The sequence below is a fragment of the Lithobates pipiens genome, unplaced genomic scaffold (genome assembly GCF_037356315.1).
Source record: "Lithobates pipiens isolate NorthernLeopardFrog02 unplaced genomic scaffold, aLitPip1_a1.2 Scaffold_19, whole genome shotgun sequence".
In the NCBI taxonomy this organism is placed as follows: Eukaryota; Metazoa; Chordata; class Amphibia; order Anura; family Ranidae; genus Lithobates; species Lithobates pipiens.
In genome coordinates this window covers 381,961,733-381,978,484 of record NW_027507764.1, presented here as the reverse complement: position 1 = coordinate 381,978,484, position 16,752 = coordinate 381,961,733, and the positions used below count along the sequence as shown (strand labels likewise).

General features: G+C 45.8%; 1 protein-coding gene across 1 annotated transcript in view; it reads left to right on the top strand.

Moving 5' to 3' along the window:
* The window catches only part of ZNF236 (zinc finger protein 236), a 336,247-nt gene that overhangs the window by 266,277 nt on the left and 53,218 nt on the right, over positions 1-16,752 (top strand). The window contains exons 29-30 of the mRNA XM_077492345.1: positions 8,225-8,353; positions 14,418-14,612. Of these exons, the coding sequence (XP_077348471.1) occupies positions 8,225-8,353; positions 14,418-14,612 (324 nt within the window). The remainder of the gene's footprint in view (positions 1-8,224; positions 8,354-14,417; positions 14,613-16,752) is intronic.

Sequence of the window (16,752 nt, the reverse complement as noted above, 5' to 3'; positions counted from 1 at the left end):
ATCAGTGCTATACAAATGCACTGATTCCTGTGTAAATTACACTGGCAGTGAAGTGGTTAACCACTAGGTGGCAGTGTGGGGGTCAAGTGTGTCCTAGGGTCGAGTTTCTAACTGGGGGGGACATGGCTGTGTATGACACGTCACTGATCTCTGCTCCAATCACAGGGAGCAGAGATCAGTGACACTGTCACTAGGCAGAATGGGGAGATGCTTGTTTATATTAGCATCTCCCCATTCTTCCTCTCCGTGAGGCGATCGCGGATATCCCCGCGGCCCGCACGCCCGCTGGCCGCCTCTTAAAGGGTAATGTACAGGTACGTGATTCTGCCTGTACGAGCCCTTCTGCCGATGTATATCGCTGTGAGGCGGTCGGCAAGCGGTTAAAGTGGTTGTAAACCAGACATAAATCCGAACAAAGCACACATTTCTATAGTGTTTACTTGCCTCTCTCTATCTGCATGAGTCACTTCTGACAAGTTGTCCTGACACCAAGAGCTTAAAGGGGGACATGAGACAGAGCTTCAGCTGGTTGACAGCCTCTACTCCTGTGCTGTATGCATGGGAAGAGAGGGTTTGTCCCTTTCCTCCAATCAGCTCTTAGAGCTCTTGCACAGTGTGTAACTGAAGCTGCCCACCCCCTGCTTTGTTAGTCTGTTAAAAATCCTTTTAGTCTTTGAGACTTACAAGGATGTACAGGACACATGCCCACAAATAAACAGCTTCAACTTATCTAGGAGGATTTCAGGTCTCAGAACAATTCTCTTTTTTGTCACTTACCCTATTGTCAAAAGTTTTAGAACACCTGCCTTTACATGCACATGAACTTTAATGGCATCCCAGTCTTAATCTGTAGGGTTCAATATTGAGTTGGCCCACCCTTTGCAGCTATAACAGCTTCAACTCTTTTGGGAATGCTGTCCACAAGGTTTAGGAGTGTGTCTATGGGAATGTTTAACCATTCTTCCAGATGCGCATTTGTGAGGTGTCAGAAACCATGGCAATCATGGCCGCGCGGCCCCCCCCCACCTCAAAGCACCTTGTCCCCATGTTGATGAGGACAGGGCCTCTTCCCGACAACCCTGGCCGTTGGTTGTCGGGGCCTGCATGCGGGAGCTTATCGGAAACGGAAGCCCCCTTTAATAAGGGGGCCCCCGGATACCGGCCCCCCACCCTATGTGAATGAGTATGGAGTACAATGTACCCCTACCCATTCACCTGTGAAAAAAATGTAAATAAAACACAACACACAAGGGTTAAAAAAATTTTATTGCACAGATCCAGGGGTCTTCTTCCGTCTTGGAGGGTCTTCTCGCCGGACTCCTTCACTATCTTCTGCTAGCTCTTATACTAGCAGAGGAGCCCGGCTTTCTTCTTCACCGCCGCCCGGGGGTCTTCTTCTGACTTCGGGGGTCTTGTCCCCCTCTTCGGTTCTTCTTGCCGGGCCTTCGCTCCTTCTTCCACCTCTTTTACTGGCGGTGGCCCGGTCTTCTGTCGCCGCTGTCTTCGCCGCCTTCTGTTCTTCTCTTATTCTCTTCTTGAGATGTTGCCTCGTTGCTGTCTCGGGCCGCAATGACAGGGACACGGCGTGTGGCGACTTATATAGGGACATCGCCGTGTGATGTCCCCGCCCATTATGATGTCACAGTCCCAGCATCCTCTGGCTCCCGGATTCCGATAAGCCCCCTGCCCGCAGACCCTGGCAACCAATGGCCAGGATGTCGGGAAGAGGCCCTTGTCCTCATCAACATGGGGACAAGGTGCTTTGGGGTGGGGGCCTGGTACGGCTCAAGAGGGGGGAGGGGGGCGCTCGCTCGTCCCCACCCTCTTTCCTGACCGGTCGGGTTGCGTGCTCGGATAAGGGTCTGATATGGCCCGGGGGGGGGGGGGGGACCCCCACGCCTTGCATAGGGCTTCCCCTTTAAGTCCATACAAGGCAACGGGTCCAGCGACGTGTCAATCTCCCTACCGAAGGCGGCGACATTGACTTCCTTCGCTAGTCCCGGCTACCTAGAGCCGCGCTCAAATTGAACGGACTTTCCTCCATGTGTGTGGGCAAGTCCGTTCATTTCAAAAGTATGGCGGAGAGTCCGGTGGACTGTGTCCGCCGAACCTAGTCCGCCGGAAAAGTCCCGTGTGTGGGCAGGTCTGCTCGCTTGGATAGTCCGGTGGACTTTACGGCGGTTTGTCCGCCAGACTAAGTCCACCGGATAGTCTGATCGTGTGTACGCGGCATTAGGCTTCAGCATACCAAGACATTTTGGCCAATTTTGTGCTCTCAACTTTGTGGGAACATTTTGGGGATGTTCCAACATGACTGCACACCAGTGCACAAACAAGGTCCATAAATTAGTGAGTTTGGGGTGGATTTTTTTTCAATGGGCAGGGGCATTTAGGAGCGTTGTATACACTGCTCCTACATCGCTGCAAAGATTCTGCTTGCAGGACTTTGCCGTCCTGCAAGCGCACCGCTCCAGTGTGAAATCCCAAAGGCTTTCACACTGGAGAGACAGGAGAGGCTTTTTACAAGTGCTATGCAGGCACTATTTTTAGCACTGTAGCACCTGTAAAGTGTCTCGGTGTGAAAGGGGTTTTAGTAACATTGCAGAATTGTAAAAGGTTTTCTTTTTTTATTGAAGACAGCTTCTCTTTTTTTGAGCTGAATGTCTGTGTGACGAACCCCTGTGCTCAAACGGTCCCGGTCCGCTGTCTATGCTTCTTCTGTCCAGAACCAGAGCTATCCAAGACCCTTTAGCCCACCCAGTCACTAGACACACTCGTGGAGTGGCATCTTCTCCAGGTGATGGGAGACTGCAAACAGCCCTCCAAATCTCACATTCTCTGCTGGGCCATAGTCTATGGGTAGGTGGTGAGCCCACAGTCCCTTCCAAAACACACAGTGACAGTGGGTTCTGTCACAGTCTGCTTATCAGAATTGATTATATTCAGATTAAAACAAAGCAGACTGCTTCTCTCTTCTGAATTGAGCGTACTGAGTGGCTTCACTGCTGTATTCTGAAAGCAGGAGGTCAACCACTTAGCATTGATGCCAGTCAGATAATGTTTTGAATTTGATAAATGAGTGCAAGGCATTCTATAATTGGAGGAGGTAGAGAGGCAGGGTGGTGGCATCACGCCCTCCAACCGGTCAAATCAGAGAATGCTTATTTAAAAAGTACAAAGATTTTTCTGAATGGCACCTGTGCCAAGTCTCCAACCCTCCTGTGTTTGCAATATAGCAGGGCAACCTGTTGAGGAAAAATCAAAGCTTCTCCCTATAAGCATATCATTTCTTTGTGCTTAAAAGCACAAAAAGCTCTCTTATATAATGCCAGGAAAGTGTGCCTTTCTTTCTCTCCAAGTAACACAAACAGTTGTTGATATCACCTCGAGCTCAGTATATCCTGAGCAAAATAGCCAAGTGGCTTTCATTTATACTAAACACATCGATAACAAAAGAGGCTGCTGACTTCAGAATCAGCCAGTCAGACACTTGTATTCATTCAAAAGAACCATTCACATACATGCGTATATTCACATAGAAATACAGTAGTGATGTGTGCAGACGGTGGTGTGCAAAACCATGTGGCAAGCACATGGTTCCAAACACAACTGTGTGCACATTCCCACTGCTACTAGTGATGCGAGCCATACTACATCATGGCCCAGTGAGCCATAATTTCTTATGGTTATACTATGCTACCCAAATACACAGACTTGCTTACTTAGGAGTTTAAATGCGGTCGCCATGGAGTGGCCAGTTCCTTGGTGAGGCATAAACAAACAACCTTAACCACTTGCTTACTGGGCACTTAAACCCCCCTCAGTCCCAGACCAATTTTCAGCTTTCAGCGCTGATGCACTTTGAATGACAATTGCGCGGGCATACAACACTGTACCCAAATGAAATTTTTATCATTTTTTTCCCACAAATAGAGCTTTCTTTTGGTGGTATTTAATCACAGCTCGGAGTTTTATTTTTTGCTAAACAAACAAAAAAAGATGCAAAAAAAAAAAAAAAAAAAAATCATGTTTTAATAGTTTGTTATAAAATTTTGCAAACGGGTCATTTTTCTCCTTCATTGAAGTGCGCTGATAAGGCGGCACTGATAGGCTGCATTGGTGGGCACTGATGGGCTGCATTGGTGGGCACTGATAGGCTGCATTGGTGGGCACTGATAGGCTGCACTGGTGGGCACTGATAGGCATAGTTAAGGCGGCACTAATAGGCACAGATAAGGCGGCACCGATGGGCACAGATAAGGCGGCACTGATGGGCAAAGATGGGCACAGATAAGATGGCACGGATAAGTGGCACGGATGGGTGGCACGGATGGGCACTGATAGGTACCACAGATAGATGGGACTGATGGGCACTGATAGGTGGCACTGATAGGTGGCACTGCTGGGCACTGATGGGCGGCACTGCTGGGCACTGATGGGCGGCACTGCTGGGCACTGATGGGCGGCACTGGGGTGCAGCACCTTTGAGGCAGATTGGGTGGCACTGTGGGTGGCACTGTGGGCACTATGGGCACAGACGGGGGGCACTTACTTTTACTTTTAGTTATTCTTCAGGATGGCACTGCGGGAGGCAGGTGGGCACTGGCAGGTGGCATGTGGTGCCTTGCATTGCTGGCCGTGATCGGGACTGATGTCCCGATCACGGCCGCCGGTGATCGGCTTTTTTTTTTTCTCCTCGCGCTGTCAGCGCGAGGAGGAATAATAGCCGATTACCGGCTCCGTTCTATCACATGATCAGCTGTCATTGGCTGACAGCTGATCACGTGATAAGTGGTCGGGATCGACCCCTTACACGGATCGGTGATCAGGCGAGTCTCACGGACTCGCCGATCACAGAGCGCGCCGCGCGCGCCCCTCAGGGGGCGCGCAGGCCGCTCGTAACCGGGATGACGTCAATAGACGTAGTCCCGGAAATCTAGGTCCGCGCTAATGCCGTCATTCGGCAATAGCGCGGTACCCAAGTGGTTAAAAGAGCAAACAGATCTGCCATGTCCAAGGGAAGGTTTGCGCATCCAATGGTCTTCCATCAATGTCTGTATGTACGAATACCCTCACATGAGCATATTGCAGCAAAACTGACACTGGGGGGCATCTGACAACATACATTAATAACATTTTCCACAACAAACCACTCAGCATGGGACTAGGAAGCAAGTGGAGATCACTGCAGTAGCTGCAGTAGTGTCTACTTCAGTGATTCCCAACTTCCAGGGGAATTGCTATGGTTGATGCAAATTTACATTGGTCACAACTGAAACAATGTAAGTATGTACAATGCCCTGCAAAAGTATTCACCCCTTTGGCATTTTTCGTGTTTTGTTGCCTCACAACCTGGAATTAACATGAGTTTGAAGATTTGCATTATTTAATTTACACAACATGCCCACAACTTTGAAGATTTTTTTTTATTATTGTGAAGCAAACAACAAATAGGATAAAATAACAGAAAAAGTAAATGTGCATAACTATTCACCCCCCTAAACTCAATACTTTGTAGAGCAACCTTTTGCGGCTATCACAGCTCCAAGTCGCTTTGGATAAGTCTCTATGAGCTTGCCGCATCTTACCACTGGGATTTTTGCCCATTCCTCCTTGCAAAACTGCTCCAGCTCCTTCAAGTTGGATTGTTTGCGCTTGTGAACAGCGATCTTTAAGTCTGACCACAGATTTTCTATTGGATTGAGGTCTGGGCTTTGACTAGGCCATTCCAACACATTTACATTTTTCCCCTTAAACCACTCAAGTGTTGCTTTAGCAGTGTGTTTGGGGTCATTGTCCTGCTGGAAGGTGAACCTCCTTCTTAGCCTCAAATCCCACAGAGTGGTACAGGTTTTGCTGTATGCTCAAGAATATCTGTGTATTTAGCACCATCCATCTTTCCCTCAACTCAGACCAGTTTGCCAGTCCTGACTGCTGACAAACATCCCCACAGCATGATGCTGCCACCACCATGTTTCACTGTGGGGATGGTGTTGTTTGGGTGATGTGATGTGTTGGGTTTGTGCCAGACATAGCCTTTTCTTTGACGGCCAAAAAGTTCAATTTCAGTCTCATTAGACCAGAGCACCTTCCTCCATACACTTTGCAAGTCTCCCACATGTCTTTTCGCAAACCCAAAACGTGCCAGTTTGTTTTTTGCTGAAAGTAATGTCTTTCTTCTGGCCACTCTGCCATAAAGCCCAACTCTATGGAGCGTACGGCTTATTTTCTTCCTATGTACAGATACTCCAGTTTCTGCTGTGGAACTCTGCAGCTCCTCCACTGTTACCTTCGGTCTCTCTGCTGCCTCCCTGATTAATGCCCTTGCCCGGTCCGTGAGTTTTGGTGTGCGGTCGTCTCTTGGGAGGTTTGCTGTTGTACCATGTTCTTTCCATTTGGTTATGATAGATTTGATGGTGCTCCTAGGGATCATAAAAGATTGGGATATGTTTTTATAACCTAATCCTGACTTGTACTTTTCAACAACATTATCCCTTACTTGTTTGGAGAGTCCTTTGGTCTTCATGGCAGTGTTTGGTTATAGGTGCCTCTTGCTTAGGTCTTGCAGCCTCTGGGGTCTTTCAAAAAGTTTCAAAGTTTTCTGGTAAGGGGTGTTTTCCTTGGGGATATTCAAAAAACACTTCATTACGAGGTTGATCCCCTGTTTCCTCCTCTGCAGTTTCTATGAACTCGGGTTGCTGCACCACCTCTTTGAGACTATGTAACATGCACTAGAGGGAGGGCTGTGTTACTTTTATATCAATACAATTCTCCTTTACTTTGGTGTAGTTACATTACTGGCAGGTGGTAATATTGCTCCTGAGTGAGAACCACAACACTTCCTGTATGCGTGTGACCCTTCTTCAGGTCTCTTCCTATCTAGAAACCGCAAAAGTCGGCAACTTCCTGTGGTCCTCCTGGTGACAGTTTTAAAATGGTGGACACAACCTGGGATGGCACCTCTCACTCTGAGTGAATTTGCATTAGTCTTCCCCTTGGTGGTATTCTCACTGTGGGAGTTGCATGGCAAACCTCAAATGCGGGGGTAGTTATCCCCGGAACCATTTTAGCCTACACCCTACTATTTGTAAGGTATCAGTGGGCATTCCTCCTTTCAGACCTGATGCTGGAGGCTTTGTTTCCTGTTGGAGTCCTCACCATATTCAAAGCCCTTCCCTGGAATTTTCCTGAAGTAACCACCTCTAAGGTAACTAGTTTGCTTTTTTCAAGAGTTCCAAATCTGAGCATGCCTCGCTGATGCGTTCTCATTTAAACCTCATATGGTAAAGAATAGCCCAATCCAAACAAGATTCACCCCTCCTTGGATGCCAGTTTCCACTGTAAGTTCCTCTAGGCAGCTCTGTTTTGTTCAGTAACCTTTGGTTAGGTTAATGGGGCCTGTTGGCGTGTTGTTGTTTTTGTACAACCCTCGGTTACATTGCTTTTGGCTGTCCCTATGTCTCTGACTTTTCCTGTGTTTTACTGTGATTTCAAAAACTGGATTTTTGGCTTACCTCATGCCCCAGTCCCTTTTACTTTTTTTTTTTTTTTGTGGTCCACTCTGGTTATTACCCGCTACAAACTGAAGTAGGCTGGGAGTGTAAGAGGGTATGCTGGGCTGTCCTAACAGCTTTGTTAGTGTCCAATCTCTGTCCTTGTGTCCTTTACTGTACTCTAAGAAAGGAAAGTGGACAATCTTATTATATACATTTATGTGCAGTGATTTATAAATGTAACTTAACAGCTGTTTAGACATACATGTGGTTATGTATAGATTGATCGTTGTGGCCAGCAGCAAAGGGAGCTGAAAGCAATGCAAAAAATAGTGACCAAAATACAAAATTACATTTTAGGAAATCTAGACCCCAAAATAATTGCAATCTTTTCTGTGTAGTATTTAAAATAAAATCCAATAACACTGCTACTGGTTCACTTTATTTTGTCCCCTTCTTGTAGCATAATGTGGCAGTGCTGGCACTCTTCGTGTTTGAAAACCTAAAAGCCTGACGTGGAAACGCATGCTGAGTGCAGGGATTGTGGTGTGAAAAACCCCTCGATTACAAGGAAGCATTTAAATGCAATTCGTTTTAAGCTGGGTACACGCAGGCCAAATATCAGCTGGTTCAACAGAAACCAGCCAACATTTGGCCAGTGTATACAGCAGCAAGTAGTGTGTAGCACGCCTTAGATCTGAATGTTTAAATTATATTTGATTTCTCAACAGAGCCAACAATTCTCTGGCATTCTGTCTGATAACAGCTTATCGGGACAAAGTGGAACTGGCAATCAACAGGTCATATTGGTTAGTCATGGAGGACAGCCTTCCAGCAACACTAGTGATCTCAATTACCAGGTACTTTGCTGTCTCTTTAAAATAACAGAAACATATATACATGTGTACTATCCCTTATGTATTATACAATGTGTGTTATACGCATGACAAAAAATGTACATTGTTTTCTTTTATATAGAGGAAAGCCACACAGAGAGCAAAATTGTATTCAGAATCTCAAAGGGAGAGGATCTGTCAAAATGTGGACAGAATCAGGAACTTATCTAGGACAAATACAGCTACTGTTCATTTAACAAATGATTGTGACAGTTTTGCAAACATTTATTTAAAATTTATAATTTTAGTTGCAAGGTTTCTTCACTTACAACACACAGACACCTAAGAAGTAGTTATGTTTTATGTCAGCACAGAGTTGCTTTTAAGAAAGATGTGGATTTATTGTGATCTTATAGAAAATCTTCAGCGTGTACAGTATGATCAAATAAGCTGCATCCCACTTTATGCTTACTGGCATCCCACTATGTTCATTAGGTAGCTGCTTCCTTAGTGGTATATGATTACCTTTAACCACTTGCCGACCACCAACAGTACATTTACTGCTGCTGGGTGGCTTTCTCAGGCACTGCAATGTGCCTGTATGTGGAGGTGCACATGCACATTGGCTAAGAAATTCTGGCCTATATTTTTAACGACAAAACGTAGTCCTTCTCCAATATTCTTTTTGGACAGCAAAAGTGTCTTCCTGTGACACCTCCATGCAGATTAAATTGGTGTAATCTCTTCCTGTGTGTAGATGTATGCAGTTTGACCATAAATGTTGCAAGAGTTTGGCTACTTTCACACTATATTTAGCAGCGCTTTACCGTTTTTTAAGGGGTGCTATTTGGCTGCTAGCGGGGCGAAAAAGGGTTAAAACCGCCCGCAAAGCGGTGCTTTGCAGGAGGGTTTGCAGCGCTGTCCCATTGTTTTCAATGGGAAGGGGCGCTTTAGGAGCGGTAAATACACCGCTCCTACAGCGCTCCAAAGTTGCAGCTTGCAGGACTTTGTTGACCGTCCTGCAAGCTCACACTGGAGACACAGTTTTTAGTGCTGTAGCACCTGCAAAAGGCCCCAGTGTGAAAGTTTTGGAGTTCTTGGAGATTTCTTTTGGCATCAAACTTCAAAGAGTTACGAGTATCGCCTCTGATAAATGTACAAATACCAAGTACCATCATCCACAAATCTTAGATATCGAGAAATTTGGTATGGGGGTATTGGGGCAGCCGTTCATGCTAGCCTCCTGGAACCAACCCAAACCAAAAAATGCTGTTTGGACTATACCAGTACTTTTTATTCAAAAAACAAAGAGAGAAAAATAATAATTATTAAAATTTACTAATGTTTAATAAATGCATAAAAAAAGAAAAAACACAGAACATCATTATTAAAATCATGGTACACCCCAGAGTATTTATCATTTACAGATACTCAAAGATACTCTCTCTCTTTGTTTTTTGAATAAAAAGTACCGGTATAGTCCAAACAGCATTTTTTGGTTTTGGTTGGTTCCAGGAGGCTAGCGTGAATGGCTGCCCTAATACCCCCATACCAAATTTCTCAATATTTTTGGCATCAAACTGTCAAGTCTCGGGCTGATTTTGGTTTTCTTTTTAAATCCTTTACCAGACTACTAGGCAACCAAAACCTTCTTTCTTTATTGCAAATCATGGGACACAGAGCCTTAAGTAATTACTAATGGGTTATAGGCTACCTTCAGGTGTTGACACTGGTAAACCCAATCAAGGAAGTTTACTCCCTATAAAACCTCTCCTCCTTCCAGGAGCACATCAGTTTTTTCGCCAGTGTCGGTCACGAGTGAAAATGCACTCTATGGAGCGCCAGGAGGGATCCATGCCAGATCCATCCAAAGTGCCATTGAGGCCTAAAAGGATGGTACCTGAGGCCTCATATCCGAAGACAAGCAGCCTGCAACACAAACATGAGCTGTGGGCTGCAAAAATTCCTAATAACGTAACAACACTCTTTTTCCAGAACTAGACTTAACTGTATAGCGGCTTTAAAAGTCATGACTATTTTTAGCAATTAAGTGCAAATTTGTATAGTGTCTCTGTTTTTGTACTTCGTACTATGCCTGCCAAAAAAGACCACAAAAAACAAAAAGATACTAAAGGTTTCACCCCCAGGCATTAGGATCTCAAGTCGCATTTCCACACTGTCATCCTTACCTGAATTACCAGTTATGGTAAGCCAGGGTGAGCCATTGGAACAATGGTTGATGGTGTAGCTGCTTCTCACATCTCAGTCCCTGTATACGTGACTGAAGATGTCCTTTCCTCCTTCCTTCCAGACCCTGCAGGGAGATTAGCAGCTTTAATCGCATCCTCCATTCAAACGGATAGGAAGTGTGCTAGATCCCCTTCCCCCACTTCAGAACCTTTCAAGGGGAACAGTGGGCACAGGATGAGGTGTTACCCTCAGTCAATCAGGAGGAAAAGCAAACCGATGATTCCTCTGTAGAAGAAAAAAACAGTAGATGAACCTTTTTCAGCCTCTCAATCTGAGAAATTGCTGATACAAACTCTTACAGAGATGGTTCATTCTACTTTCATCCTACCCCTAATAGAGTCTCCTGAAAGATCAGCTTCTTCCTTGGGTCCCTAAAACCTTCTCATCCTTTGCATGCATTTCCTGCACATGCATTACTAGAAAAGCTTATTTCTGCTGAATGGTATCACCCGGATAAGCATTTTCTCCCTCCTAATAGATTTTCAATTCTCTATCCCCTGCAGGAGGAATTTTCCAAAAAATAGAAAGTACCAGAAATTGATGCTGCGATTTCCAATGTGAATAATAGCCTAACTTGTCCTGTAGACAATGCACAGATGCTTAAGGATCCAACAGATAAAAAGTTGTAATCCCTGCTAAAGTCTGCCTTTTCCTTGGCAGGTGCCCCTACTCAGCCTGCAATCACTGCAATAGGCATCTGCCAATCCCAAGGCTGTTCACCCTATGGTTCCCCCCCCCCCCCTTCCCCCGAAAACGACTGTGCCCTCCAGGATGGGGCAGAGGGAGTCAAAGAGGTGTTTGAAAAAGGCAGCTTGATCTTTGTTAGGGGCTTAGTAGGAGATGAAAGAGTAAAGATGACCTTCTATTGTTCCTTTAACTAGTATGAATCTAGGTCTTTTATGTCAGAGATCCGGTTAAAATTAAAAGATTTTGCAAATATAATGGTCACCCCTTTAGTTTTATTCCCTGCACTGGCAAGAAGAAAATTAGGGAAGTGAGAGTGGAGGAATTTGGGACTGTACCGAGCTGGAAATGAGTTTCCTGAAGCATGACAATATCTAGTTTTGAAGATTTAAAGTGGTTAAAAAACGTTCTCCTTTTGAGGGGGTAATTCATACCCTGGACATTGTGAGTAGCTACCTTTTAAAGCATTTCGTGTGTGATCAACCATGGAACCATAGATGAGGGGTGCAAAAGTGTCCATCGCCACTTGCCTCTGGGAGTCTGTTCCTATATGTGTGAGTAAATGGGAGCTCTGGTCTGCTCCAATGAGGACTCTCGGGATGTGGGGGCCAGGTGAGTACCCAAACTGAAAGGAAAAATAAGGTTAAAGCAGAGGTCCACCCTAAAGTGGACCTCCGCTCATCGGAACCCTCCCCCCCTCCGGCGCCACAATTGGCACCTTTCAGGGGGGAGGGGGGTGCAGATACCTGTACAGTACAGGTATTCTGCACCCACTTCCGGGATAGCTCTCTGCGGAAAGGGGCGTATATTACGCCCCTTTCCGCAAGTGCCCCGCTGCCTGCTGGGAAACACACAGATCCCAGAGGCAGCGGGGACCGTCCTTATTGCGCAGCGCGATTCGCGCATGCGCAGTAGGGAACCGGGAAATGAAGCCGAAAGGCTCCATTTTCTGATTCCCATACCCAAGATGGCGGCGGCAGCACCCGACATACGATCTACAGATCGGCTTCGGGTGCCGACATCGCGGGCACGCTGGACATGTAAGTGTCGCTATTTTAAAAGTCAGCAGCTGCAGTATTTGTAGCTGCTGGCTTTTAAAAAAAAAAAAAAAAACGCGGAGTCCCGGTGGACTCCCGCTTTAATTGATACTCCAAAGAAAAGAGGTAAGAGAACCCCCGGGAGGAGAAAAAGAACTTAGAGATCATCTCACACGTAGAAGTGAGAGAGTTTTGAGAAACAAAAATCTCCATGCCAAACGAGGCCTGGAGGTCCTATCCCCCAGAAACCGTCAGGAGTCTTAAGGAATAGGAGGATGTGCATGTGAGTCACCCCGGACCAGGGCACCCTGAAATGTAAAAATAATAACTTTTAATAATAATAAAAAAAAATTAAAACGTGATTGAGGGGATCGGAACATTGTCAGCAAAGCTAAATGCCGACACTGGAAACCAATGTGATCATAAGGGGAGATCAGTGGATCCTTGGATCCCCGTTTGTCACAACCCCACCCAGGGAGACTTACTTGGTAAATCTGGGTGACTTGTCTTTCACAACCAAAGTTGAGAAAGGGTCTCTAGAGGTCTCGTTGTTAATAGGAATGGGAATAAAGGAAACTACAACCAAACTGTTAGCGAGAAAATCAATCTTGGCAGAGAGAAGAACAGTTAATCTCTTTGACCCGTCTCCAACTAGGATAAGAACTTTGCATCAGCCAGGAGTTCAAGGAGGGCCGTATGGGAAGACCTGCGAGCTTTGGGCTTATTCCAAAGGGGGATCATAGGCCTTACAGGTGGTGGACGTTTGTTTCAACCCATGGAGGGGAAAGAGTTTTCCATATCCATCTCTTGTGATATTATCTTCAGGCTGAGGAGCAGCTTTTCACCCTTGGTGAAGTTGGAGAAAGGTTGATTCTGTCCTTTGTGAATTTCATTGCAAACGGAAAAGCCTATCTGCACAGAATGCCTCTCTGTGTGAAGGTGTGTAGAAATTGTACCTCCTGTATCTATTCTCTAAATCCATTAATGCAGGACACAGCAGTGTCCAATTGATCTTGGAGGGTTTGAATGAGATCAGAGTTTTGAAGAGTCTGAACCCACTTGCTTTCAATAGCCTCCATCCTGGAGCCAATATTTTGTAGATCTGCTTTTATGTCCCCAGTGATTTTAGCTGCTGTGGAGGCTAGACCCCTATCCAGGAGCACTGACAGTTTGAGATAGATATCTTCCACATTAAAATGGTGATCCCAGGCAGGGGCTTCATGGCGGGGGAAGTCTGTGTAGGCGGCCATGACAGGCTCTGTGGGGGAGAAGGCCTGATCCCCCAAAGAGTGGCCGAGCAGGAACTCTGTGGATGCCAGGGAGGGTATCATGTCTTGCTGGACCTGTCCTTGGGACCCTAGTGGATAGTACAGAAGCGCTGGAGAGAGCACTTGCCTGTGATCTGGTGGGCCGTCTGTGTGGGAGACATGAGGCTTTGCCGCTGAGGCCATCTTGATGTACGCAGGCTGGGTGGAGGCTATGAATGCTGGCTCCAGATTACGCCTGGAAGCCGGATTAAACATGCAGGGGTGATCCATGGAGGTGCGGGGGTCCGATCGCCCCGATCAGAGTAGCAAAATGTGGCTGGAGTGGGTGCTGCTGGTCTGGTGTGGTGCGGAGTTCTTTGCTCATGCAGCCATCACAGATCCCTCGCACATGCGCACTGCACCTGTGCGTCTTTTGGTCCATTTCATGGTCTGAAAGCAGCCCAAAATTCGGGCTGAAATTGGACCTGAAACGGTGAATGGAGACACACCAGACTCCTGCGGTGAGCCACTGCATTCTCAAGTACGAACCCAGCCTAAGGGTTTATAACCACTTTAAACTACCGCTAGGAAATGACCATGCATTATTGTCCTAGTCTATTGTCCTAGAATATCACTGTTAACAGGCAAATTGACATTATGGTAATTGACTATTGTTTGTTTTCATGATGTTTGCACAAAACAACGGAATCACTAAATATGGGAGATAACTATACCATATACATTATGGATATACATTGACCAGAATGGTTTTTATGTGTTTACTATATATTTTTAATATATTTGATATTTACTTGGCAATGTAATGCGCCAGTGATATCATTTTACAGTCAATGATTGTTTTTCCTATAGGTTACAGATGAAGCACGCATAGATAAAGGTTGCAACGCAGACAAGCAGGACAGAATATACCAGTGCTTTGAATGTAATCATTACTTTCCCTCTGCCTCCATGTTGGCAGATCATAACAAAGATGCTCATGGGAAGGAAAAGATTCATGTGTGCCACCTGTGCAATAAAGCCTTTAAGAGAGCGTCACATCTAAAGGTAGGGAATATGTGGTGTTAACATTGTAGTCTTTATTTTACATCTTTTGTTATATCAGAAACGTAAAGTTGAACACCAATGAATCACGCAAAATGTACCCTTGCCATGGGGCCTCCGTCACTGCGAGGGTTAAATGCTCATTAACTCTAGGGGTGCTAGACTCAGGATACATACCTTTTCTTTATCGTACATGATAGGACATAGAGCCTCAAGTATTTACTTAGTGGATTATAGCTACCTTTAGGTGTTGACACTGGCACACCCAATACAGGAAATTGACTCCCCTATATAACCCCTCCTCTTTTCAGGAGTACCTCGGTTTTTTCGCCAGTGTCTAAATGTCTTGGCACGAGTGAAGATGTGCTCCGAGGAGCTCCAGGGGGAATCCATGCTGGATTTAAAAAGCCTCCACAACTGGATCCATCCCGTCACTGCGGCTGCAGGATGGTACCCAGGCCTTGCATAGAAGAATGAGGTTTTACCTGTAATGCTCCTTTGAGGGCTGGACCCTAGGAACCAGGAATCTTTTTGGTCTTGCTACATTACCTAAAGTTTCCCTGAGGGGTGCTATACAAGATCCAAAGCAGTGGAACCCCTACTAAAGGGCCCCAGTCTTTGAAGGTTTAAACCACGCTGCCCGCCGTGATGGGTGAAGTTTGAATCTGTTTACAGCAGTATCCTGCAGCGAGAAAAAGGTAAGAGGAAAGCATAGGAACTGCAAAGTCCACCTATGACTTTTCTGCTGATTTTTTCCTTCAGATTTACCAAAACCATAAAATATGGTTTCAAACCTTAGGAGTTTCAATTTGTATGCAATCAGGCAGGCCCTTGCACTACATGGTTTTGGTAAATCTGAAAGAAATAAATATCTGCAGAAAATCTGATAGTGTGTATGGGGCTTAAGAGTGTGTATACCCTGTTTAAATGTATGCTAAAAGCGGGTTTCTCAGCAGCTGGAGGGGCTTCTCCTCTCCCCACATTTGGGGAAACTGGGTGGCTGGGGTTTACATGTTATGTTAACATAAAAGCTGTTAAATCTACTGTATAACCCCCCCCCTAAGAGGTGTGGGGTGGCTTCTTGCTAAACAGCACAAAAGGATATTTACTTGCCATAAGCTGTAAGGTCAAGGAGACACTCCGCAGTGTGGCTGCAGTCTCCTCTGGTTTGTGGCTCAGGACGCCGCACGCGCGCACGAGGCTGATGTCAGGAAGGAGTGTGGTTTAAGCAGTTGGCGCCGCGTGCAGACTCCGCTTCCTTACAAACACATGGTGCACAGCAATCAGGCTTACACCTGATAAAAGCTGACACTCTGGAAACAGACAGTGTCTATCAGAGCAGCTGAAGGAAGGCTGACACAGGACACAGGAGCGCTGGTGCACGTGAGGGGTTTACACAGTCATTGCAGTACAGGAAAATACTTTGGCATTAGATCAGTCTATGCTGCTATTGTTTTTCCTACTTTTGTTCAAATAAATAAGACCAGTTCTTAGAGTGCCTCTGCTTTTGTGCTTTGCACTATGGCTTCAAGGCTTAATACTGAGGCACCAAAACCACCCCCAGGCGCTGGGAACTCCAGTCATGCTGCCACATTGTCATCCTCTCCAGAGATACCTGACATGGCAAGCCAGGGTGAGTCATTGGAACCGGCCGATGGTACAACTGCTTGTCTCACTTCAACTTCAAGTATTTTCCTCTGCCCTACAAGGTTTAGAAGGAAGATTAGCTGCTTTAATCGCATCCTCCATTGATGGGGATAGGAAGCATGCTAGATCCCTCTCTCCCACTCCAAACCATTTACCAGCGGAACAGTGGGGACAGGATGAGGTATTACCCTCAAACGATCAGGAAAAACAAACCGATTATTCCTCTGCAGAGGAAACAGCTGATGTCTCAGCTTCACAATCTGAGGTACAAATCCTTATGGAAATGGTTCCTTCATGCTATCCCTAACAGAGTCAGCTGAAAGTCTGGTTTCTTCTTTGGGTTCTTTGAAACCTTCGCAACCAGTGCATGCGTTTCCTGTACACGCATTACTAGAGAAACGTATTTATACCAAATGGAATCATCCGAATAAGCATTTTCTCTCTCCAAAGAAATTCTCAGTTCTCTATCATATGGAGGAAAAAATTACCAAATAAT